The sequence below is a fragment of the Brassica napus genome, unplaced genomic scaffold, assembly GCF_020379485.1.
Source record: "Brassica napus cultivar Da-Ae unplaced genomic scaffold, Da-Ae ScsIHWf_1723;HRSCAF=2352, whole genome shotgun sequence".
Taxonomy (NCBI): domain Eukaryota; kingdom Viridiplantae; phylum Streptophyta; class Magnoliopsida; order Brassicales; family Brassicaceae; genus Brassica; species Brassica napus.
This window is the reverse complement of record NW_026015141.1, coordinates 65,734-92,993: the sequence shown is the minus strand read 5'-3', so window position 1 is coordinate 92,993 and position 27,260 is coordinate 65,734. Positions and strand designations below refer to the sequence as shown.

The 27,260-nt window shown below is 32.4% G+C and overlaps 4 protein-coding genes, 1 non-coding gene and 1 pseudogene across 5 annotated transcripts; 4 read left to right on the top strand and 2 right to left on the bottom strand.

Annotated features, from left to right (window-relative positions):
* The first annotated feature begins 3,418 nt into the window (after window positions 1–3,418).
* On the top strand, window positions 3,419–4,155 carry LOC125598496 (annotated as a pseudogene).
* A 5,664-nt stretch (window positions 4,156–9,819) lies between these two features.
* Window positions 9,820–12,414, top strand: LOC106445725 (serine-threonine kinase receptor-associated protein-like). The gene is made up of 7 exons (XM_013887341.3): window positions 9,820–10,267; window positions 10,656–10,791; window positions 10,901–10,982; window positions 11,224–11,399; window positions 11,476–11,613; window positions 11,703–11,842; window positions 12,043–12,414. Exons 1-7 carry the CDS (start codon window positions 10,150–10,152, stop codon window positions 12,243–12,245), a joined length of 993 nt encoding a protein of 330 aa, XP_013742795.1. The 5' UTR covers window positions 9,820–10,149; the 3' UTR covers window positions 12,246–12,414.
* An 81-nt stretch (window positions 12,415–12,495) lies between these two features.
* LOC125598494 (probable histone H2A variant 3) lies at window positions 12,496–14,157 on the top strand. Its single transcript, XM_048772528.1, has 2 exons — window positions 12,496–12,762; window positions 13,663–14,157. Exons 1-2 carry the CDS (start codon window positions 12,652–12,654, stop codon window positions 13,957–13,959), a joined length of 408 nt encoding a protein of 135 aa, XP_048628485.1. The 5' UTR covers window positions 12,496–12,651; the 3' UTR covers window positions 13,960–14,157.
* Window positions 14,158–18,608: 4,451 nt separating this feature from the next.
* Window positions 18,609–20,425, top strand: LOC106449394 (caffeoylshikimate esterase). The gene is given in 5 exon segments (XM_048772538.1): window positions 18,609–18,744; window positions 19,437–19,501; window positions 19,504–19,540; window positions 19,543–19,762; window positions 20,047–20,425. Coding segments are annotated over 5 exon segments (756 nt in total). The 3' UTR covers window positions 20,345–20,425.
* Window positions 20,426–21,701: 1,276 nt separating this feature from the next.
* TRNAY-GUA lies at window positions 21,702–21,787 on the bottom strand. Its single transcript is given in 2 exon segments — window positions 21,702–21,737; window positions 21,751–21,787. It is a non-coding gene; the product is annotated as a tRNA-Tyr (tRNA).
* A 1,045-nt stretch (window positions 21,788–22,832) lies between these two features.
* LOC106450380 (TIR-only protein-like) lies at window positions 22,833–23,532 on the bottom strand. The gene is made up of 2 exons (XM_013892030.1): window positions 23,015–23,532; window positions 22,833–22,917 (listed from the first exon to the last, which is right to left on the bottom strand). Exons 1-2 carry the CDS (start codon window positions 23,530–23,532, stop codon window positions 22,833–22,835), a joined length of 603 nt encoding a protein of 200 aa, XP_013747484.1.
* Window positions 23,533–27,260: the final 3,728 nt, after the last annotated feature.

Here is a 27,260-nt window from a genome sequence, read left to right as displayed (position 1 = left end):
ATGATGTAGAACCAATAAGACATATTGGTCTAATCTCTTCTGCTTGCATGTCAAATATATGAATAGTATATTTTTAATAATATTTGATTTGAAATTGTTACGTTTATAAGTTATACTAGTTGTACGATTTTTGAAAAAAAATCATCTTCATCTTTTTAGTCTCGAGGCACAAAAGCTGGATGCGGAGCCAGAAAATTCTTCAACCATTGCTCTAAAGACGCGAATCACCGGAAAGAAGAAACAGATTGGGTTTGATGTATGATTTTTTTTTGCAAGTAATTGTTTTAGTGATGTATTAATACAATTGTTATCTACAATTGTAAAATTTTAGTTTGTTTATCAAGATAATAATAGCTATTAGAAGAAAACAAAATTGCAAAAAATAATACAAATAATCAGTAAAGGTATTAATTAAGAATTAACTACCAAAATAAATCATTTTAATCAATTTTTTTTTAAATTACATTTAATTAGAAAAGATATAAATCAGCAATTCTAAATGATACATATTTTTGAATAAATTCTTAAAATTGATACTAATTTTGTGTAAAATGAAATGATGCAAATAATTATATATTTACATCAATTATTAAATAAATTGATGTAAATTATTTGCATCACCAATTATTTTAGTAAAACCGATACAACTAAAGCAACATAATACATATAGTTCAACCACAGTGTTTTAAACATGATACATATTTAAAATTTGATGCACAATACAAGATGAAATAACATAGTTGTACTAGTATTTGCGTTGTACCGGTTTGTACAGAGTTGTACTAGTTTGTCAGTTGTACCGGTTTGTACATAGTTGTATTTTGGCATTGAAATCGAAAAAACTAGTTGTACCACATAAAATTTAAACTTACCTCAGTTGTACCACTTCTTTATGTGTACATGCCTTTGCCCCAATAAAATAAAATCATCAATTTTGTTAAAATACATTTCATGTATGTTTTTCCCAAAATTATGTGGACAAAGAAGTTAACAAACCTTAAAAGTCTAAGGTAGATCATGCAAACTTATGAGATAGTGTGAAAACTTCAAAAAAAAAAATATATCACAAATAAAAGGAACCTATCTAAATACTTACCAATTTAGCCAGCTAATTGTTTTTTTCTTATGGAATATCGGATGGAATATTTCAATTTTAGAATCTGAATAGTTGTACTAGTTATATCAGTATCACTACTCTGGTAAATAAGACATAGTTGGACTAGTTATACCAGTATCACTTGTATTGTTTGATACATATGCAAAAGTTGTATCAGTTGTACCATAAACAAAAACGATTTATTCTATAATATCATGTTTCATACTTTAACAACATTATATTAAATCTTAGAATCTTACTCAAACGTTAATATACATATTATGTGACTAAACTGAAACATAAAAATTAGAAAAATAAAAAAAGACAGAGAAGAGTGAGAGAAAAAGAGAGGGAGAGAGTATACACTTACCAAACGATTTTAGAACCAACGACGACGCACATGTGCTGTTTCAGGGCATCATAAGCTGTAGAAAGACCTTAAGAAACATATGTAAAGGTTTGTGGATGAAAAGTTGAAGAAGAGATCTTTGGTTGGTGAATGTAATGAATTTCGTGGTGGTTGAATATGGTTGAGGGTGAAATGAAGAAGAAGAAGAAGAAGAGTGATTAAAGTTTATGTGGGACCCAGCCGAGAGAGAAGAAGCTAGATGATGAAATCCAATGGCTAAGATTAAAACATACTCATATGATCTAATGGCTAAGGAATAAGATTCATTAATGGCATTGTTAAATATTTCATCTTTAAAAATCCGACGGTTCACATTATAACGTGAATGATTTTGATCTAATGGTTGATATTGAGCTTTCATTAAGGGTAAATCATAATTTACACTCACTTGTCCCATAAGAGATTAGTTTTGGTGGTTGTAGATTTTTTTTTGGTCCTTTGTCACATAAGAGATTAAAGTCCAGTAAAGAGGCAGTGGTGAAATATCTATTTTTTATGGTAAGTTTAAATTTCTCTTGCTGGTTAGCCAAAAGAGGTCAGTAGTGAATTATCTAGTAATGTTTTCAAAGGGGTTTTTGGATTTAAAATACACAAAAGAGACGAAAAGCAGAAAAATAAGATGAGAGCCCAACAAACTAATAAAAACTAAAAGCTCAATCAAACCCATGTGTCTATATTTTTATAAAAATGGCCCAATAAGCAGAATAATCAAAGAAGAAATGTCAAAAACCGGCAAATAAACCAGAAACCAGAACATTCTGAGTTCTTTGACGTCTTTGTTTGTACTTTTTTTTTTTCCATCTATTATTATTTTATTAATGGGTCAAGCCCAAACAACCCAAGAAACATTAAACATAAAACTAAAAGCCCAGAACAAAAGGCAAACTTAACATGGACCTTAAGCCCAAACCACAGACCATGCGGTGCCTCACAATCCCACCCACGCGTCCAGAAATTCGCGAGGCCACCCACGTGTCGAAACTCACCCATGAACGAGACACGCGTCATCCAAACACCACATCGTAACCCAATCTACGAGGCTCACATCGGAGGAGACAAAAAATGGACACGTGTTTCACCGGATAACACCGGAACCAGAACCACCGCGCCCACCTTCGTCGCCTACACTCTTTGTAATGGAGAGATCGATCGAGACTGTCCCGAGATCTCATCCAGAGCCAGTTAAACCACCACCGACGGCTTTAAAGCCACAACCATGTCTTTTTTCTTCACCGTTCTTTTTCCAAAAATATAAACGCCGGATGAAACCGGCACGGAGCCAGCCGTCGACACCAAAGGATAAGAGACGACGTCGGAGTCAGAAGCCGGCAAACGACACTGAAGGAGCCATCGTTTCCGGAAGGAAAAACCGATCACAGAACCAAACTCATCTCATCTCTAATCTTTGGATTTATGATTTGAAAGGAGATTGAGATCGAGAGAGTTTTCCTCTCTCTAACAGAAGAGAGAGAGTGTTTCGGTTCCCCGTTAATTTCAAATTCTTTGTTTGTACTCTTAAAGACTCAAACAGCTCTTTAACGTCGTAAATAAATCAAAAGTTTTTAAGAAAGGTGCAGATCGAAGACACGGCGATTTGACGGTAAAAAAGCGTTCAACGCGTTTAGACTGATCCCATCTCAGATCACTTCGTTTTTAATCTGTCTTTTAGTATATTTTTATGTAGTCTACGTTTTGATTGCATAAAACCAAACGGCTCTTTCACGTCATTTAAATAATAAAAAATGTTTTTTTACAGAAAAGTACAGATGAAGACACTGCAAATTGACGATTTAAAAACGTTCCACGCGGCAAGACTTATCCATCCCCGAGGTCACAATCAACTACGTCGGCGTCCACCCAAAATCTCCGTGGATAGCTGAATAAAAGCATATCTAACGTACGAGATCCTCTTTCAAATCGCATCGTAGCAGATCATTTACATCAAATTTATTACATTATATAATTCGAAACCATAAAAGATCTATTTATCCATCTTCATCTTGCTTTCTTTCCTTAAATCATCTAAATCTTCACGTTACTTCTTTATCTGCATTTCAACTTAACCATGGCTTCGATTGTCTGCAGTTCCGCTCCTTTCACGATCCGAGCATCTTCCGGATCCGGATCCATGAAAAACCCGGATCCAAACCGCAGAAACCTGTTTCTTGGTGGGCTCCTCTCTTCGGCATACCCTCCGAGCCGGATTACCTCAACATCGAAACCTCCTCCTCCGTGGCTCCGGAATCGAACGGGTCGGGTCAGGATCCGGGTCAAAAGCTTCGTCGTCGCGGGTGTCTCACGGAGGAGAAAGCTAAGGAGTTGAGGAAGAAAATCGCAGAAGCTTCCACGTTCCACGAAGTTATGTATCATTCAGCGATTGCGTCTCGGCTCGCTTCTGATATCTCGGGTCGGATCAAGGAGTAAAACGAATCCGGGTCGCTGTTTTTCGGATCTGGAGATCAATTTGTCGAATCCAAATGTGTTCCTCTTTTAGTTGTCGTGTTTTTTGTAGGTTTCTAGCGGACCATCTTCTGTCGGTGCTTGTTTTTCATTAGAACCGTTGGATTGGGTATTGTCTTTTGTGTTGTGTTGTATTGTCTTGTTCTTAAGAACCGTTGGATGTTTGGTTAATTAATTAGTTACCGTTAAACGGCGTTAACCTATGTTCAATTTTCTTTTAACTGTAACAAACCGTTTGATCTCTCTCACTTGTAATTAGCTCTTTCAAAAGCCATCACTAAAACTAAATCTAAGTGATGATCTTGAAGCAATAGTCTAAACTTCATTGCCAGAACACGGGAGTTAAACGGTAGGTCGATCGCACGTGCAAAAGTTCAAATTAAAGTATGATAAATGTAATGTATCTCTCGTTGCAATCACCAAGTTGATCACCATTAACAATGAACTTCATCATCTAGATATTGACACCCTTGGGTGTTCTTTTACCAGAGATTCCATGTCTTGGGCATTTATAAGAGCATGACATTAATGGTCTCTTTTTGGAGTTTCTTGTTTCTCCACCTTGTCTCAAGATTCTTTTATCTTGACGTCATGTAGAGTAATGAAGATCCTTTCAAGCGAAAGCGTAAGGAAGCGCAGAAACAATATTTTTTTAAATATTAGGAAACGGGTACGTGTTGGAAGCGTATATCCATATATAAATAAATAAAAATATATATATGTAAATTTTTTAGAAAATTAGGACTAAAAATTATATGATTTAAATTTGAAATAAAACATTTATTCATTTATAATAATTTTGAAATGATTTTATATTAAAACTGTAAAAATACACATAAATTATGTTTACAAAAAGTATTATATTAATTATTTTTAATCTTCATAAATAATTGACACAATATGTTTCAATATGTGCTGTATCTTTAATAAAAAAATCTCAATGCATAAAGATAATTTATAGTATTATTTTTGATATTTGTATATTTATAACTCAATATTCATTACTATTAATTTGTTTTATTTTATATAGATTAAAACTATGGTTTTATATTTTATTGATATACATTGTATTTGTTTTTTTAAACGGAAGCGTGATTCCAAAACGGAATCATAAGCTTCCAACAAGTTTTTAAAAAGAATATTTTAGATACGTTTTGGAAGCGAGATTCCGCAAGCTTCCACAAGGTTCCGATTCTGATTCCGATTCCGAAGCGGGAAGCGGACGTCCGATGAAGCTGTTGGAACTATTTTTTTGAACATTATGAATAATGTATTCATATGTCAAAAAAGAAGTTTTATTTGAATGAGAAATGGAGGTCTAATGTGTGTGATTTGAGAAACTTATATAAAGTAGCAATACACACATTGGATATTTGAACTTGGATTTGGGTTTTTTCATTTGTTAGTTGGACTTCATGTTCATTGACTTAATCTTATAAACCAAATATATGTTGATCTTTTATATTGATAAAATATAAAAAAGAAATCCATTTTAAAGTATATTATTTTGTTTGAATTGGTCAAAACAATAATAATTTTATTCTTTAATTTCTTGGTCAAAATGTGGAATAAATTCACATAATAATGACAAGAATTAAAAACTTCATTAGTGCACCATGGAGGTTTCATTTTTGTGTTGAAAAATGAAACTTGTGCTTCTCATTATTTTCTATATAAAGGCTTGTGAGCCATTTAGAAAATAAACACATTCATACAATCAAGAAACTTTTCTCCCACTCAGAATAGTTATGCTAGTATTTTTTTTTATTTTGAGTCTGAGAGTACATCACAGAAATAAGTTCGATAGATTCTGTTTTTCGGTGATGGTAAACAGAAACAATGCTGCAGTTGTATCTTGGGAATCTGAGCGCCATAAAACCGTCACACTACGGGGCGTTTAAAGATTTAAGGAAAGAGATTAACTATCTCGACTCTACAATTATTCTTTATTTTTATATTTTGGTATTGAAATTTTAGTTTATGTTCTTATTATTCTTTACAAATATCAGTTGTCCTATGATAGTAAAATAAGGTTCCTACACTCTTAAATCTTTAAATATTGTTTATGCTTTTGCACTAACAATACTGATATTTGTTGAAAGTTTTTTCTAAGAACAGGTTATATGAAATCATGAATTAAATCATTCTTGGAACCGGGAAATGCAAGATGATGGAAATCATTTTTTCATCAGAATTATCGTTTATTTATTATTATAGTTTTCAGTCAATTGTTTCTTTTGTTGAGCAGGTGTTAATCATTCTAACAATCAAACTGGAAAACAAATGCAGGATTTGTTGAGCTATTTTATTGCAGTTTTTAATAGAATAAAAAAAACTGTTGATTTAATTTTGATTTTGGTTTGACATGTTCAAAGCACTGATTTGGTTTCCATTGTTTTAACTCTTAAAACGTTTTCTGGAAGAAGAAAAATGCATACATTTTTTTAAAATTACTACCTCATAAAGGTGTTTAAATAAAACGTTACTAGTCACAGTGTGTGTAGCTTTGACTTCTTTGATTTAATTATCAAGATTAACGTTTTTTGTTTCATTGTTACAGTTTTTCTCCTTAAGGTGTAATTAATTATTAAATACATGTGTGACCAATGAGAAAATAAAAGAAATTCAAGTTTCAAGTATGGATGGAACAACATTTTGATCTTTAAGAGATCAAGTTGTATAGATGGAAATGGTTGTGAGTCGACGCCCCAAATTAAGTTTGGGAGAGGTCTGCCACATATAAATCATTTGCCATAGAAAATAAAAATGTTTGTTGATATTGATCAAAAACATTTATATTTCATCAATGCTTAAATGCAAGTTACAAGAAGATTGACCATGCAAAAACATGAGAATTTTTAGACCAATGTGACTGAAACTGACATGTGTATTGTCGTTTCTAAAGTCAATATGGTTGAGAATAATCATATAAAATTGTGTGGTTTGATGGCAAAAATAATATCTTGTAATGATATGTATATTTGCTAAAAAGGTGTTTGGAAAAGATCCAAAACATACAAGTTAGATTTATTAACTTGAGAGAACTATGAAAATAGTTCTATGTAAAATGTGAATTTCTAAGAATGAAACACATTTTTCAAGAAAATTGTAATAATTTTTGAAATTGTTTTTAATTCATTTAAATCTAAAGGAGTTGTAGATTAATTTTCTAAACTCTTAAGAGATGTTAAATGTAATTATGTATATTTTGACTTATCTCAAGAAATGTGGGGGAAGCTTTGCTTACCATATAAAGTTATTGGCAAGAGGCCAAATAAACTTAGTGATAGTTATCACAATATAATTTTTTTTAAAAGAAAAAAAAACTAGTGTCATTCACTGAGTTTTGTGTATAATGGTTAATTGTATCTTTAAAAAAGATGACGAAAAAAATCATTAGACAATTGATCTCGACTAATCTCAAGTGATTATGTTCATTATGATGACAACCTAGGATCCTTATACTAAAGGTGTGTCATGAGATCAAGTTGTTATATCATCTAAAGGAATGGGTAGCCTGTGAATTAAGATGAGGTTTGGCGGTAACTCTACCTAACTGACTGGAGATCCCAAGAAATAGGTTCAAGGAGACAACTAAGTCAAACTAAATCTGCCCAAAGCACTGTAAGACTTCGGTCTATACCCAGTTCCTATGATGATTAAACAGTGCTACATGTAAGGAATATAGGATAAGCATTAGCTTTTAATGATTTGTGTCCATTGTTTTGAGATATGAATGGAGTAGTACATGATACTCCTCTAAACAAAACTAATGGCAAATCACCTGGTGAGTGTGAAATGGGGCCGTTTCTAGGAGAATGAAGGAAAGGCTATATCTCCAAGTTCACTCATGATTAACCAAGACTGTTCACGGCCAAAATGAACACAATAGAGAACCTAGTTCTGTGAGAGAATGAAGCTGTGTTATGGCTATTGTCTAGGTTTACACCAAAGCCCGGGAGGTTCAAGACATCATGGCCACCTCCTGGCCGAGTAAATCCGATAGCTATTAACAATGACTGGTTCAAGGCTGAAAAATTGCTACCAACTCATCATGCAGTGGATTTTTCGTTTGTACTCTCAAAAGTCCTTAGTTAGGTCTTGTCGAGTCTTGTCTAGGAAGTTGAGTCTTGTCTAGTATCTAGAGTCATTTCTATTCATGTGGGGGATTGTTGGAACTATTTTTTGAACATTATGAATAATGTATTCATATGTTAAAAATAAAGTTTTATTTGAATGAGAAATGGAGGTCCAATGTGTGTGATTTGAGAAACTTATACAAAGTAGCAAATACACTCATTGAATATTTGAACTTGGATTTGAGTTTTGATATGTTAGTTGGACTTCATGTTCATTAACTTAAATCAAATATATGTTGATCTTTTATATTGATAAAATATAAAAAAGAAATCCATTTTAAAGTATATTATTTTGTTTGAATTGGTCAAACAATAATCATTTTACTCTTTAATTTCTTGGTCAAAATGTGAAATAAATTCACATAATAATGACAAGAATTAAAAACTTCATTAGTGCACCATGGAGGTTTCATTTTTGTGTTGAAAAATAAAACTTGTGCTTCTCATTATTTTCTATATAAAGGCTTGTGAGCCATTTAGAAAAACACACATTCATACAACCAAGAAACATTTTCTCCCACTCAGAATAGTTATGCTAGTTTTTTTTTTATATTTTGAGTCTGAGAGTACATCACAGAAATAGGTTCGATAGATTCTGTTTTTTCGGTGATGGTAAACAGAAGCAATTAAATAGGTTCGATAGATTCTGTTTTTTCGGTGATGGTAAACAGAAATAATGCTGCAGTTGTATCTTGGGAATCTGAGCGCCATAAAACCGTCACACTACGGGGCGTTTAAAGATTTAAGGAAAGAGATTAACTATCTCGACTCTGCAATTCTTCTTTATTTTTATATTTTGGTATTGAAATTTTAGTTTATGTTCTTATTATTCTTTACAAATATCAGTTGTCCTATGGTAGTAAAATAAGGTTTCTACAGAAGTTTCCGTGCAACGTAGTTTATAAGAGCATGACATTAATGGTCTCTTTTTGGAGTTTCTTGTTTATCCACCTTGTCTCAAGATTCTTTTATCTTGACGTCATGTAGAGTAATGAAGATCCTTTGATTACGGAGAAGCTCATCTCAGGTCAGGCTGTCCTGTTCTTGAAGATCTGACTGTGTATAGGGATTTTGATGATAATGCACCAGTATTTTGATGTTAATGCACCACTTCTACGTGTGAGATCTCAGATTCTTAAAATGATTTATATTGGTTTATAAGTCAGATTAATGTAAAGTTTGTTACTTTTAATCTCAGTCTCATCTGCCAAGTTAGTAGTAATGTCAGGAAGATATTTGGGCATTGGGATGTTTAATCTGTAGAAATTTTGTCAAAGGACTTTTCTTTCTTCTTCTCTTTAATCCAATGAGCTTATTTGAAGTATTCTATTAGCTACTTATGACTTTATTCATCCATGTAATGAACTCTTTTATGTTTTATGTACTAGTTTTTGATCACCCTTCTGTTTATGTTCTCTTCATAATCAAGTCTCACATTGAAATGCGTGGATTGCTCAAGGACATTAATGTTTTACATTTTTGAGAGTGTGTGTGTGGTTTATGTTGTGCACTGTTTCGTAAAGTCAATCGGATGTAAATTTTTTAAAGGTAAAACTCTTCTTAACTAAAGCCAGATAAAAATGAATTCTTTTTGAGAAGGGGATACATGTAAATCTAAAAAATATAGGGTGACTAATGTAAGACTTGCAAAAATATAGGTAGTAATTTAAAATAATCATGTGTACAAGTTCTTCTCTCCCCCAAATCCCTAAAAACAAGTAAAGCATCTCCCTACTACTTCTCTCTTCTTCTTCTTCTGTCTGTAAAATTGTCGGGAAGCAGCATTCAACTATAGCTGCAGATTTCTCTTTTTCAATTGCAAATTCGATCGAAGTCAATTAGATTCGGGATTTTTCTCCCAATATATTTGTAGAAAACTAGAAAAAAAGTTTGACCCTTTTGATTTTTCTTTTAAGCGTAGTTCGTGTTTGAATCGCTTGAATTAGAAAAACCCTATTCTTCAATCTGAAAGGATTTGAAAGTTCTTCTTAGGGCTTGGTTTGGTTTTGTTTCTTCCACTGTCGTGTGTTGGATTATATTATAAAATGGATAAGAAGAAGGTTGCCGTTCCACTTGTCTGCCATGGCCATTCAAGACCTGTTGTTGATTTGTTCTACAGTCCCATTACCCCTGATGGTTTCTTCCTCATCAGTGCCAGTAAAGGTAACTTCTTTAGATCTTGTTCATCACAGTTGGAATAGTTTATGAGATTCCGACTGAAACCTACAACTATAAAGTGTGTCTCTTTAATTACAAGAACTGGTTTAGATGCTCTGTTTGGTGGAGTTTAAGAATGGATTAGCTTTGTGGGTTCGATCTACTGAACAAATCCTATTCTATGCACTATCTGCCTACCTATTGTGATGTTAACATGATAATATACCGATTGAAACCGACAAGTATAAATTGCGACTCTTTTTTATTACAAGAACTGCTTCAGATGTTCTGTTTGGTGGGTTTTATAAATAGATTAGCAGCTTTAAATAACTCATATTAGTTTGCATTTTATGTATGAATATCTGAGAACAATCATGTCTTTATGTGCGCTTAGATTCACATCCAATGTTGAGAAACGGGGAGACTGGAGATTGGATTGGTACCTTTGAAGGTCATAAAGGTGCAGTGTGGAGTTCTTGCCTCGACAACAATGCTCTACGTGCTGCTTCTGCATCTGCTGATTTTTCAGCGTACGTTTTTTTGTATTTGTTTTGGGTTCCATTAATCATGTTGTTTTCTGATGTATGTACCAACTTGGCCTAGAGCTTAATTATCTGGTTGTGGTACTTATTCGTTCAGGAAACTTTGGGATGCGTTAACGGGTGATGTGCTTCATTCTTTTGAGCACAAGCATATCGTTCGAGCCTGTGCCTTCTCAGAGGTTCGTTTCAAGTACTATATGCAATTTTGAGTTTTTCTTAATAGACATAAGCTTTTGAATGACCTGTTGTTTGTAAATATGGTATGAAAACAGCTTTAATCTAGCATTTAATGTACGTAACTTCAAATTGAACGCTTTGAGGATTTGGTTACCTACTAGATTGGACTATGCCTAAACCTTGTTGTTTGTGGATTGGTTCTGTATTGTTCATAATAATTGAATGCTATGCGTCCACTACTAGGATACCAAATTGCTGATTACTGGAGGATTTGAGAAGATACTCCGTGTTTTTGACTTGAACCGGTTGGATGCAGCGCCTACCGAAGTCGATAAATCTCCTGGATCTATCAGAACTCTCACATGGCTTCACAGTGACCAAACAATATTGAGTTCTTGCACTGATATTGGTGGCGTGAGGTATGAAGTATATGGAAATAAGAAAGCCACAGCTAAATACACAAGGCATGATTTGATTAACTTTGGTGTTATGCAGGTTATGGGATGTTAGGAGTGGGAAGATTGTGCAGACACTGGAGACTAAGTCTCCTGTCACGAGTGCTGAAGTGAGCCAAGATGGACGGTACATTACTACTGCCGATGGGTCAAGTGTTAAATTCTGGGACGCTAACCAGTAAGCTTCTCATTCCATGAAGATAATTATGTATATACATATTTTTAATCACCTTTTGTAACAATCCCTCCATCTTTGTCTGTCTCTAGTTTTGGACTAGTGAAGAGTTATGACATGCCATGCAATGTCGAGTCTGCATCGCTGGAGCCTAAGTCTGGTGAGAAGTTTGTAGCTGGTGGTGAGGATATGTGGGTGCGAGTGTTTGATTTCTACTCCGGCGAGGAGATTGGTGAGTGACTCTCATAACATTTTACACGATCATATTAGAAAGCTAGTTATAGGATTGTCTTAAAGCATGGTTCTCTGCCATATTTGTTAATAAGTGACACAGAGATAGAGATTCATTGATTGAATAAGCAAAGTAGCTTTGATAAGGAGGATTTTTGGTTTTTGATTGTTCCTTCCTTGCATCTTTTGTCTGGCACTTAGGGTGCAACAAGGGGCATCATGGGCCGGTACACTGCGTGAGGTTTTCACCAACGGGTGAGTCCTACGCCTCGGGATCAGAAGACGGAACCATCAGGATCTGGCAAACGACACCAAATCATAGCGTGGATGAAGTTGCTAAGAAGATTGAAGGCTTTCACATCAACAAAGAAGGAAAAACCGCAGATAAACTTTCTGATGCTTAGCAGGAGAGAAAGTCTTTGTCGTAGTTCTCTTGATTTGCTATGTATTGTGTGTTTGTGTTTCCTGACTGGACTATACACAAGAAAAAGAAAAAAAAAGACACGAGGACCTTTCTTTATCTTTTAGTTTTCTGGCGACCTTTTTCGTTATTTATATAAAACATTGGGACTACTTGTGCAATTTATGATATAACGTTACTTATGATTGGGCTTGGGCCTAGGCTTTTAAGATGTAATTAAGGTCGGCGTGGAGGGGCAAAATCGTCAACGGGTCTATCATAAACCGTCATTCTCGATCTATTTCGTTTATCGACTCGCGAGCTTCTTCGTCTCTCCCTCTTCTGGTGCGATCTATCTCTATCTCTCTATCTCTCTATCTGCGCGCGGGTGTGAGACTTTTGGCGGGAAAATGTCGGGGAAAGGAGCGAAAGGATTGATAATGGGGAAACCTAGCGGTAGCGAGAAGGACAAGGACAAGAAGAAACAACCCATCACCCGTTCTGCTCGAGCTGGTCTTCAGGTAAACTCCTCGATTCTTATAAGTGGCGGATCGATTAGATTATTAGCTAGATTTTGATTAGCTGATTGATATGGACCACTTCGATCTCTTGATTTGCTTTGTGTTTTGTTCGCATCGCCATAGGACTAGTCTTTGTCGTTGTACTCGAGTGTATTTCAACAACAATTAAAAAATAATAAAAAAGAGCTAACTTTTGTGTCGTTGACCATCTTTTGGTGTTGAAGCTTGTTAGGTTTCTCATTGGTGGGTTCTAGCAATGCAGATTTGAGTTTTATTTTTTCATATGGATTAGTCGTGGCTATGTTATTTGAGGGTACTTTAAGGTCGTAACAGCAACAACAACAACAACGCTAATTTGATAACGTTCTTTGCGTGAGGTTTACTCATTACTGGGTTCTTCAAACTGTATAGACTCTTTCTAATGATCTTGTTCCACTGTTGTGGCTAATTTTGTGCAGTTTATGGTTGATATTGACCGTCTTGATCCCTTGATTTGCACTGTGTTTCGCTCTCGTTGCCATAGGTTTTTGCGTTGTCTTTCCTCTTGTTAGCAGCTCTTAGCTCTCTTGTGTCTTTGTTGTGCTACTTGAGAGTTTTTTTTTTATGGTGTTAAGGCTTGTGAAGTGTCTCATTGATAGGTTTTATCTATGGATTTGATTTTTTCATCTAGGACTTCTCATGGTTATGCTACTTGAGAGTAGTCTAAGGTTCGTGACATCAACAAAACCGCTAATTTTGATTCATCAATGTGTGTTTTCTTGAACCTTCTTTTGTGAGGTTTTCTCATTAGTGGTTTCCTTTAAACTGTTTGATGTTGTGGCTTTCAGATTATTAAGACGCTACCATACTTTCTAATGATCTTGTTGCATTGTTGTGGCTAATTTGTTCCTTTTTGCGCAGTTCCCTGTAGGAAGGGTGCATCGACTGTTGAAGACTAGGTCCACTGCTCACGGAAGGGTTGGAGCAACTGCAGCTGTTTACACTGCAGCGATATTGGAGTATCTGACCGCAGAAGTTTTGGAGCTGGCTGGTAACGCGAGCAAGGACCTCAAGGTGAAACGTATCTCCCCCAGGCACTTGCAGCTTGCGATTCGCGGAGATGAAGAGCTAGATACTCTCATCAAAGGAACTATAGCTGGTGGTGGTGTCATCCCTCACATCCACAAGTCTCTCATCAACAAATCCGCCAAGGAATAGATTCTTACCACTCTTTGTTTCTCTGTTTCCTAAGTATTTCGAGAGAGAGTCTGTGTTTCATAAAGAAGACGCTAGAGTGCTCTTTTGTAGGAGTCGTTTGTTATTGTTCCATCAGCGTACTGTGTTAGAGACGCTTGTTGATTTATCTATCTTTATGCATATGTATTCGATGATTATCTAAACCCCATTTCTGACTTACCTTCTGGTTTGTTCTTACCAAAGTTGCATATCATCGTTGTTGAAGCTTGAAAAAGCAAATCTGTGGTTAGAGAGAGTGGAAACTAAGCTAAGAGGATGTGAGTACTTACTGAACTGGTGAGTTTAGAAGCCAGAACTTGTGAGGATTTCAAAGGAAAACAAGAGCATCCTCAGCACCAGGAAGATCTCCCATGGATCTTAACAGACTTGATGTGACTTGTGGTGAACGGATAATCTCATCCGATAATATGACAGGTTTGTATATATTTGTTTAATACAAAAATAATTAAATATTTTATTGACAGTTTGATGTAAGCACAATTTTTTTTTATATTAAAACTATCTCGTGGCGGATTGAGCGCATCAGCTGAAATTTCAGAAATGGTATGGCCTATCGAAGATAGTTCAGGCTGTTTCTTGCGGACGGCTTCTCCTGGCAAATTCTGCCTGCTCTTGTTGTTGGTTTTGTGGGTTTTCATGATTACTGTCTTCTCTTAAATTCTTGAAACTCTTTTTCGCGAGTTCTTGTGTTGCTGTACCTGCAAGAATCACACTATTTAAGAAAAAAACGGCATTATAAATCAAAGAGAGAAAACTTAAAAGATAAGTGTCAATAGTACACAGTGTCTACTGAATTGTATTTCATTTCATTGTACATATTAAAAATACATCCCCGAAATAAGAGAACATGGAGAGAAGCAAGATTTATCAGAGAATGGCACTTATTCAAACACTAATTTGACATGTACTCAAACTGGGAGACAAATTTAAATTTAAATAGACCAATAGTTACTTCAAGTTAAACACAAGTTCTGAAACAGACTAAACATAACATGCACACAAACTAAAAATTAATATTAAATTAATATTTAACACAAATCAATACTATTAAATCAGGATCATGACCAATTGATTGAAGTTTAGTCCAACAATAACTATCTTTATATATATATATATATATATATTTTATAACCATTTCTTTGATTCCAAATTAATTGGAACCCACTTCTTCCTATCAGACTACAAAACTGTCTTACAACCTTTTAATATTAGAATCAAGTTTTGCATTTTACTCAACTTTCTAACAACTGCACCTGAATAATCATATTATATTCACTATTCATATTATATATTTATAAAATATTAATTCCAATTTGAATAACAAAATCAAATTATATAAGTAAATTTAACAAAAAGTAATTCTCTCAAATAGTCATTTTTAAGTTTTTGTCATAAAAATATTCTTCAAGAAAGAAAATGATCAAATAGCTCTTTTTGTTTTGAAATTTTAATATCTATATTTTATTTTTAAAAGTTTGAAACTCTATCCCCAAAATCACACCCTTTAACTCTAAACCCTAAGTCTAGATTAGTTAACCCTAGAACCGGTCCTAAAATTTGAATGGCCGGATGCAAGAGAAAAAAATGTGGCCACTTTTTAAAGGAAAAAAAAAAAACAGAAAGAAAAAATAGAAACTAGAAATGCGGCCACTGGTTGTCAAACCCGTGTTCTGATGTAAATGTGGACATGAGTTTACCACTAGACTAAAGAAAATATATGAAATATGTGGCCGAATTTAATTACTAAATACACGGCCGCAAGCGGGTGCTTCGTGCAAGGGTCGGTACTGGTTAATCCTAGGGTAAAAATGCATTTTTAATAAAACATATTTTGTTCTCAATTGGTGAATATGATTTCGGAACCAGAAGAATGACCAGCTTTTGCAGATTATTTGGAAGATTACAAGACCCTGACGGAGAGTTTCACACGATCAGAAATAATCCATGTTCCACGAACGCTTAACACTATGGCGGATAGTCTAGCCCGTAAAGCTAGGATGCAACCGTCTTATGTTGTTCATATGGATGCATATCACCCAGTTTGATTTACAGAGTCAATATGAGTCTGTAAAAGTCGATGACAAAAAAAAAAATTTGGTCATTTTTTCATTGACGGCTATTTTTGTGACAGAAACTTTAAAAGAGCTATCCTAGGGAATTTCTCTTTTAACAAATTGTATCAAAAAGTTTTAAAGCATAAAAATTATTTTAATACAAAATGGGTTATAAGATAAATATTTTATTTTAATATCCCCCTATATATTAAAAGAGAAGTCACTTAAGTGAGATCTGGTGACGTGTCGTTCATAGGTGAAGTTTCAAAAAAATTGTTATAATTTGATTGGTCGATTGTTTTTAATTTTTATTTATTTAAATTAGTTCTAAAAATTTAAGGTAAGTCTAAAAATATTTAACATCACTTGCCATATAATCTTAAGAATATTACAAATAACAATTTATGGCAACTAATTCTCGAAATTATAGAAAGATTAATAATGTTTTATTTAATACTTTTAATATTTATAAACTATAAAATATAATGAACGAATTTTTATATAAGATAATTATAATAGTTTTATACTCTACTTGATGAATTGTATTCGAATATAATTATATAATAACTATTTTAAATATTACAAAATCCAAAAATGTTTATTAATATGATTTTTAAATTATTTATCGTTGTTTACAGAATAAATTTATCAGAATTTTAAAATTATTTATATAATGTTATAAATTATTTGTAAAAATATAAATTCTACTATATATTGATTGAAAAGTCACATAAGTGATTTTTTATTATGTGTTGATCATAAATGAACTCTTCAAATTGTTAGAATTTGATTGACCGATGATTTTTAATTTTATTTATTATAATTATATCTAAAAAGAAAGGATAATTCAATTACCACTTTCCAAATAATCTACATAATATTAGAAATAATTATTTATGGTAACTAATTGTTGAAACTATAAAAGAGTAATAATGTGATCAATTTTTTATATATTTATAAATTACATAAAATTTTAACAGTTTCTCTTTTGCAGTTTCTCTTTTGTGAGATATATCTACCCACACATCTCTTTTGCAGTTTCTCTTCCGTGAGATATATCAGTTTCTCTTTTGCAGTTTTGCACAATCAACATGTGGAATCTAATGGGACAGTGCTTTCAATAGACTGGAAAAATGTTGGTGCTAAGAAAATCGAGAGCACTCTTCATGATGATTTGGCGCTCAAGACATGAGAAATATGATATTATATGATGTGTGAGTTTTACCTTAATCTAGACATAACTCGAAGCCTTGGTCTTAAGGTCTGGTTTCTCTACTTTATGGACTTAAGGTACTTTGTATTTTCCATAACTCATATTGTTTATACGAAACACTGAAATTTTTAATCTAAACGTTCTAATGTATTCTTTCATATGAACATAGTATACATATCAATATATAACATCAAATCTTTCATATTAACCACATACATGTAACATAAGTATTATATAGTTGTAAACATGTAATTATCAATTTAATATTAATGCTAATGTCCGCACATGCGTGCGGGCGGTCCACCTAGTATTATATTAAAACAACATCAAGACCTATTGATATAATTGTGGTACAATTATTTTAATACAATTATTAAAACTTCTTATTAATCATATAAGAAACATTATACAAAGAAAAACAAAAATATTAATAAAACACACAAATATAAAAATTAAATTTCTAAAAAATAAAAAATAAAAAATATACCCACCCTTTTAAGAGCGGATCAAAATCTAGTGTTTAATTAATATTCCATATATATATACTCACTTGTAGGCACCAACCAAATTTCCGGAAAACAACCCAAAACGATGTCGTCTGAGGCAGAGACAGAGGCAGACTCATACTAAATATGTGTGGGGTCAAAAAGAATTAACTGTGACACTGCTGGGTTTTGAACCTTGGTTATGAGGGGCCAGTCACTATATTTTACCAACTCTGGTACTGAATTTTTAACAATTTCTTATAAGAAAACAACTTATTATCATATTTTTGTGGTGTCAAGTGACTCCACTAGCTATAATGTGGGTCCACCCCTGGATGGAGATCCCAGTGAGTTCATCTCTGACAAAGAACTTCTGGGAGACATTCTGGAAGAAGAGTACTACACTTCGCAAGTTGTACGTAACAGAAAATCCTACTTCGAAACACCCAAGGACAAGCTCTTCACTCAGAGTTTTCTTCCCTTAGAAGGTGAAATCAAAGGCACTGTGTACTGTTACAGGGGCGGACGAACATGTACGTCTAAGGGCAGTGCGGTGCCACAGTATGAAAAAAGAAACTTTCGCTTATGGCAGCAAAATATTTTTTAAATTGAGGATCATCTATTATTATTTATTAATTTACGCTTCGGACAACCAAAAATGCTCGCACGGCTCTGTCTAAGGGGTCACGTGCCCCCTACTAATTTTTGTTTTTTCTTGTATAATCTATGTAAATTTTACTGAAATGTTCTTATTTGGGTGAATAATTATGAAAAGTGCCCCCAGTTAAACAAAGGTTTGGTTGTTTTTAATAGTGTGCCTCCGATTGAAATTGTTTTTGGATCCGCCCCTGGGTGTACATGTCTCACGGCTACGGTTCCAACACAAGCTGGATGTTTCAGAAGATCTGCATGAGCTTCTCCACTTGGGGTTATGCTGTTTTCACCGCCAATCTTCTCGGTCACGGCCGCTCCGACGGAATCCGCTGCTACATGGGTTCGTTTCTTTCATTTTTTGTTTTTGTAGCATTATGCAAAACAGGGTATTGGGTTTTGGTTCGGTTTTGATATGCTTTGGTTCCCTATATAGGAATATTAGGACAGTTATGAATTCAGTCCAGTTTCAGTTCAATTATTTTCGTTTTTGGGTGGTTTAAGATAACAAACTTGAAAATCAACTAATATTTGAGAAATTTTTGAAACAAATTAGGTATAAGTTCGGTTCTAGCTTTCAAATATTTTTGGATACTTTCTGTAAAAATGTCAGATAATTCAGGTTTTTTTTTATTAAATATCTTTAGTTACACATATAAAATAACGAAGAATTTTAGATAATTTTAAATATTTTAAACAAAAATATTAAGATAATTTATTCTTTCGGATAATTTAAATAATATTTTCTGGTATTTTTGTTCTCTAGGATAGTTCGCTTTATAAATAATAATAATTTAGAGTGTTTATTAATTTAAAAATTATATATTTATTTTTAGTATATAAACTAAGATATAAGAACCATTCAGATATTTGTAAACATCAGTTAAACTGTTACAATTTTCGGGTTGATTTTTGGTTTTTTGTTTAAACGCCCAAGGCTAGTCAAAACAGAGAGATTACTTGAGATTCATGTCTCGCTGTAAATTAGGGTTTTAGGAGGAAGAACTGAATGTATTTCTTTGTTTTCTTCCTCAGGTGATATGAAGAAAGTTCCAGCAACATCATTGTCTTTCTTTAAGCATGCTCGTTGCAGTGATCCGTTCCGTATATGCATCTCCCTGCTTTTCTCTTTGGTGAGTCCATGGGGGTCTTGCTATACTTCTCATGTACTTTCAGTCTGACCCTGATACTTGGACCGTTTTGATATTCTCGGCTCCTCTATTTGTTATCCCGGAGGATATGAAACCGAGCAAGCCTCACCTTTTGGCTGATACTTGGACTGCAATGCTGGATAATAAAATGGTTGGCAAGGCAATCCATCACCCAGAAAAGCTCAAAATCATTGCATCTAACCCGCAAAGGTAACAAAACAAAATTTGGTTGAGTCAACCAAGCCGATTGTGCAAAGTCTAATACAACATTCTAATTAGCCTCCAAATTTTAAAGAGCTAATATGCATAATATTATGGCCTAACAATTTAATTTTATTAAAGTTACTTTAAAATTGTTTTTGGCCCCTTAAATTTATCGGACGACCATGTTAATAATATAATCAGGGTATCATATGGTCTCTCTTACAAGTTGGAAATCAGTGCTCTTTAAACCAATATTTTGAAGAAAAAGTCTGGATGTTGTTGCTTTACAGATACACCGGGAAGCCTAGAGTGAGAACAATGAGGGAGATACTAAGGAAGACCCAATACGTGCAAGATAATTTTGGGAGAGTGATTATTCCGCTAATGACGGTGCACGGGACATATGATGGAGTAACATGCCCTTCATCGTCAACGCTACTATACGAAAAGGCATCGCGCACTGATAAAACATTGAAGCTTTATGATGGGATGTACCATTCCCTGATTCAAGGAGAGCCTGAAGAGAACGCTGCGACCGTGTTGAAGGATATGAGAGAGTGGATCGATGAAAGGGTAAAGAGATATTGATCTAAGTAAAGCCGCTTGAAACCTACATTTGTGAAGAGAAGTGTACATTGATATCATGATCTATACTTATGTTTGTTTGTATTTCGTCCAAGAACATGACTTTGTGAACACGTTGGCTAACTGCAGATGTATTATCATTAAAAAATGTCTTTGGTCACGACAAGTAAAAAGCTACAAACCTTGTAACTGAACGTCCCAAAGACAGTGATGAAACTAATACATGTGTAAAGGATCAGTTTTGGCATTTCCTTTGGAATTTTTCAGTTTGAGTCATGATGAGATGACGAAAAAGCCTTTGGAGTTTTGCCGTTTTCCATCATCGCTCATCAACAGCATACTCATAAACTTCTATGCAACCAAGAAAAAGCCGTGACGCCAAGTCGACTCTCAAAGCGTATTGTGGAATCTAAAAAGCATCTATACAAACAAAGATTGATGATCAATGCGATAATATTTTACAAATCTGAATCCGTTGATCAAAATGATAATGTTTAAAAAATTGGAATGTTATCTGATTAGTTCTCTACGTACAAAGTTTCATTTAGTATAATCAGTTCAGATTTTTATAAATTTATTTGAACCAATCAAACTGTTCTCTAAGTATATTACAACAATAAGAGTGCGAAATTACGGTTTTTCTACATTACAAGGATTTTTAAAAAAAGTGTCGCCAGGGACCATAGATATATAGTGAGACCTAAAATGACGATAAATGTTATTTAAGAATCAAGTGGTCTTCAAAACCTTACATAAGAACACATAGAGAGAGAGACATCTAAAACAGGACAAGTTTCTAAAAGGAGAAACAATGTTTAGCTTGGAAACCACTCTTGCTCTTCATCTGCCGGTCATCGATTTCGCAAGTCCAAACCTAAATCCAAGAACTATTGAATGGGACTCGGTGAGAGGCGATGTTCGAAGAGCACTAGAAGAGTATGGATGCTTCGAGGCCTCATTCTATAACTTCCCAGTCAAACATCGAAAGGATTTTTCTAAGGAGGTTTTCCAGCTACTCTTAGAGACCAAACAGAGAGTTGTGTCAAAGAGAAAATAGAGAGGATGTGTGTGTCAGATTCCAACGTTACTTCTGTTGGAAGTCATGGGCGTTGACTTTGCAGACAAAAATGAAGATAAAGTCAACGAGTTTACTCATAAGCTTTGGCCCCAAGGAAACGAAAGTTTCATGCACTTCTGAATGGTCGGGTTCTTATGGGTAATGAGGATGGGAACGAACACAAGATTCTCTGCTGGGTTGTTCTCTTTATTTTGATAGATATTACACCGTCTATGCCGCTTTCAAAGGAGAGCAACACGCCGTTTCTCAAACCATAACGTCTTTTGAAAATAAAAAAATAAATCCGACCTGCCGGAATCGAACCAGCGACCTAAAGATTTGCTGTCACAGACTACAGTCTTCCGCTCTACCAACTGAGCTAAGGTCGGCTGTTAAATTTTCAATTCACCCATTTAGTTATATTGTTTACATATCTTGTTCGGTATTGATTACCGTTTACCAATTAAGTTTATGAAGACTCATTGATTACCAACCATGTTTGATTAATGATTTTATATATAAAAATAAAAATACTTATGTGTTTTTCTCCAGTTATATATAGTGTTTTAAGAACTGAACATTTTATGGGCATAATATAAGTGATCTGCTTCTATCATCATTCAAAAGCTAAGGGAGAAGAAATTTCTATTACTTTCAGGTTTGATGAGTGAGTATTTTTGTGACGTAGATAAAAGCATTTTGATGACATAAATAGCTTAATTAATTCTTTTAATTTTTTGCATATACCACAAATCATGATGTAATAATTCACCATTTTTCGAAGAAAGCAACATTTTCATTGCATCCAAAATCGTTATCCACGTTAGTGTGAGCCACACATGACTCTACACTCGTCTAGATACGGCTCTGATACCTAATTGGCCTTTCACGCATGTTTCTTCGGCCCGAGTCTTATTTAGTGTACGGATGATGTATTAATTTTTTAAGGCTCCAAAGGATGGTATTTTTAACGTCTACAACAAACATTCACACTGGTTTTTATTTCTTTAGTACCTACTGTAGATAGGTTTTCAAAAAACGTACGTATAAAAAAAATGAAAAGATTAGATGGTATTAGTAAGTCTATAACAAACATTTTCGGTAGTATAAAGAGATAATGTTTTTATATATATTGAGCTTACAAAAGCATAGCAATTACGTACTAGACCCTTATAACAAAAAGAAAAAGAAAAAGAAAAAGCAACTACGTACATGCAGCAACACATACAAAAGAATTACAAAGAATAATGGAGATTATAAATCCTCGTCAAAAAAATTTGATGTCTCTTCTATATATCAACTATCGATTTCTTAGGATATATATGCATGAATGAAATCAATTAAATTTATCAATCATAGGAAACTAAAAAAAAAAGAAGAATATATTCTTGAGTGAAGCATTTGATTTGGAGTTGATTAAAGTTCCGCCAACGCCTAAACATCTTCATCGTTAGCCTCTAACTCCACCAACCTCTCAACGATAACATCCGACGCAATTGTAACAACCTCCGATAAATTCCTATAATGTGCCAAAAAGAAGAAGAATAAAATGTGAGTTTAATCAGAAGTTTTTATATAACATTCGTTTATATAAAGATGTTAATCTCAAAAATTACCCTTTACAGGAATCGAACGTAAGCCCAACGGTATCTTTAGCTTCTTGAAGAGCCCATCTAAACCGTTGTATTTCATTGTCAGAACATGTCACCTTTTCGATCATAACATCGAGTTGTGAAGGGTTGATGTCGAAAAATATCGGTATGATCCTTTTCTTGGACTCCATTATAAGAGCAAGCTCGTGCAAACAGAAATAAGAATCGCAATAGTTTGGAGAAAACACGGTTACGGCGACTTTAGAAGTGAGAATGGCGCGGTTTATATGATCAAAAAGCTTATCTCCAGGCTTCATATTCTTGCTATCCAAGAATGGACGTAAGTTACGGGCATTGAGATTGTCGTAAAGCAACGTTGCGATGTTTCTCTTTGTGTCGGATCCTCTGTGGTTGATGAACACATCATGCAAAGCTTTTGGTTTGGTTGATGATGAAGAAGGGAGAAGATCGAGGAATGATGTGTTGTTTAGTTGAATGGACGATTTGGATTTCTTCATGAAGTCAAAAACCCTAGAGATCATGATTTTCTTATGTGTGATGAAATAAGACAAGATCGTTGGGATGATGAATAGGAGTTTTGTAGTGTGTGTTGGTAGATGTAGTTATGTATTTATATATATGAGGTTGGAAGTATAACTGTCGTGATATAATGGGCTTGAATACGAGAAGACAAGAAGAGAAGTGGTGGATTTTGAACAGCACAAGAGGAATGTTTACTAGACGTTGTCCGCGTCAGGAAATTGTTTTGACTAGTATACTATAAACAAGCTTAAACCTACGCAATTGCGCGCGGGATGAATGTTATATATAAAACTAATTTTTATCTATTATTATTTATTTGTATTTATTTACATATTATGTATATAATTAAATTAAAGTAAATACATAAATCAAAACAATACATTTTGTTTATTTACGATATTTTTTAGTAAATAAATCAAAACAATCATTTTATTTATTTTATATGGTATATAACTAAACTTCAATGATATGGACATAGATATACAGTATATTTTAATAAAAATATTTATTATTGAGAATTCATACTCATATGATAAACACAAAATTTCTAATGTGCGATATTTAATGCAAAATTTGAAATTAAAATATTAAGGTTTCAATAATTTTTCAATACAAATTTAGAAATTATCGTATTTAAGTATTATTCTATGTTATATAGTTTAATTTTAAACTAATATTATTATATAATATGAATGTCTAGTAAATGAGACTTCATATTCATACAATTTATGATCATTTGTATCTTGTCATTACCAAAAAAGTTAAACCATTGATCACAAAATTTTAGTGTGAGACATTTAACGTTTTTAATAATTTATAGTCGTTTTAAAAATTCAAAATATAACATATAAATTTTTTTAATTCTTATTATATGGTTAATGTAGTTGTTTAATATATTTTACTAATATTAAATTAAACAAAAAAAGCTAAGATACAAAAATTATTATCAAATATTTGTTATTTATAATCATTAATTGTCATATATATATTATTATATTAGGCAATTCCGTAACTTTTATTTGAGGAAAGTGCGAGAATATTATTTTGTACACTATTTATCAATTTAATAGTTAATTTAATAAAAAGTATAATATAAATTAAGATGGACCAAACTATTTCTTTAAAAATTCTGAATTTCATTCTCATGATGACACGTGGCTACAAAATAATATTGTAATATTTTTCAATTAATATATAAGAGATCAGTTTTGACAGGAAATATATCATAAAATATGTATAATTTATAATTTCCCATGAGCGAATAATATATCATCATCATCAGTGTACAAAAATTATGTTACATGACCCGTTATTCTCAATAAGACTTTGCCATATAAAGTTTAAATAGTTAGAGTTGTAGTTAAGTAAACTTCTTATCTTTTGATAAAAGAAATCTTATTTATTTTTCAAATTAAACCTTTAATTAATCAATTAATTATTAAGTTCTAAATAAGTTGTTTACATTGTTTAACTATTGAGTTAATTATATTTTTTCATCTCAACAAAAATCCCTACTTATCACACAAAAAAAAAGAATGAAGAACAAGAAATGTTGGGTAGCTATTGTAGTCGTTGAAAGAGGGCTGACCATTTCCCGTCAAAGAAGGTACCAATGTGGTTGAAATTTCTTTTCCTCTTCTACGAGTTAAAAGAGGAAGATCCACATGACCATTTTTGTTAATTTGTTGCTGTCCTTACTGTACACCAAATAGTGTCATACAATATGTCTACTTTTGGAGTGGATACAAATTGAGTTTGGATCTATTAAGGCAAGTGGAGTCCCCTTCAATATATCTTATATATTAAAACATAAGTCATTATTTTTTTCATGTGTGATATTTTATTTTGGTCCATCTATTAAAAATTCATTACATTCAATTTCTTACCTTAAACCCCACAGCTCTACTATTAAACAGCAAACAATCATTTATATATTTTATATATTTTATTCTATGTCAAATAAATTAAGATCATTATCCCAGTTTATATGACTATAATCATACATGAATAGAAATATGTTTCCTAACGTCAACTTTTACTATGTGCTCTATGTCATATTTCATGTTTATATTTGTCCTTCTCATGGTGAACAAATTTTTTTTTTGTCCTTTTCCTGTGTTTACACATATGCTTTAAACAAACTTCTATGAACATAAATAACTTCTGTTCATATTTGCACCATGTACATGTATTGGGATATTAGTATTGAACATGTTTCTTCCATAAATTGCAGTAATATTTACACGATGATGTATATTGTTCATCAATTTCTTCCAAAAAATCATATTGCTCGATTCATATTTTCTGTCCATGGATGTAAATGCAGAAGAAAGTTTAACAACTAATAAAATTATAATGGTTAATGACTTGAACATGAACATTTCTATCGTTTTTAATTATACTTTTACTTTATAAATCAAACACAGTAAGCATTTGGAGAAGATGATGATGGTACAGTTCAATTAAAATCGGATATAAAATAATTCATAAATTTGCATAATTTTATTCAGTTAAATATAACATATTTATTAGAATCATAATTTATTTTTCACAAAATATGGGTTTGTATATTTAACTAAAACGATTTTTAACCTACGTTTAAAATCGTAAAGTTAAAATCCAAGAATATCGTGATTGTAACTATATTTGAAAAAAAATATTATCAAAATTAAATAAAATAATTCAGATATTACGAAAATATGGTTTCAAGAAAATCTTTCAAAGAAATATTGTTCACAAAAATATAGATATATTTAGTTAACTAAAATATTTTTTCCAACATTTAAAAGTCGGATAATTGTAAACCAATCATATCATGATTATATCCATATTTGAAAAACTATTATATTAATTTCGTTGAATATTATTCTAGGCATTGATCCGCACAACCGGGTTATTATTTTCATTTTTACAGACAAACTTATGTATTTTACATGATTAACTGCATATAATTTTAATATTTACCATATTACTAATTGATTTTTTAAAACACAACAATTTTATAGTTCATATGCACTAATTTAATTTATTTGTTTTTATTTTCAGTAATAGCATATTTTAAATCATGATACACAATTCTAAATTGAAAAATGTTATCGGTCAAGGATCAAAATTCTAATTGAAAAGTATTATATTAAATTATTATCACAAAATTTAATATAAAATTTTATCTGAGTTTAGTTATAATTAATAAAATTATTAGATATTTTAAAAGTTTATATTAGTTAAAATGAAATATAAATTAAATTTTTAAATAAACATGAAATTAACAAAATATTTCGAAGTTTTGTTTAAGTGAAAAATAAAATATACCTTTATTTTACAAAAGTATGAAATTTATTAAATATTTAAAAGGTTTATTTAATGAAAAAAATGAAATATATATTTATATTGTAAAAAAAGATATGAAAAGAATTTATCTGGATACAATTTGAGAGAAAATATAGGAAAATCTATTTGATTTGTTTATTTTAGAATAATTCAAATTATACAAAAAATAATTTAAACTACTTTCTAAAAGAAGATTCAAATAAAAAAATCACACATGAATTAAGTTATGTGAATTTGAAATAATTAATTGAACAAAACAAACAAGCTATACAATTTAGGCATTTGAAAAACAATATAGATAATTAAATATACATATAAATAAAAATAAAATAAACACCCGCACGGTCGTGCGGGTCAAGCTCTAGTTTAGGTTATGAATGGAGACTTGGTCGTGGTG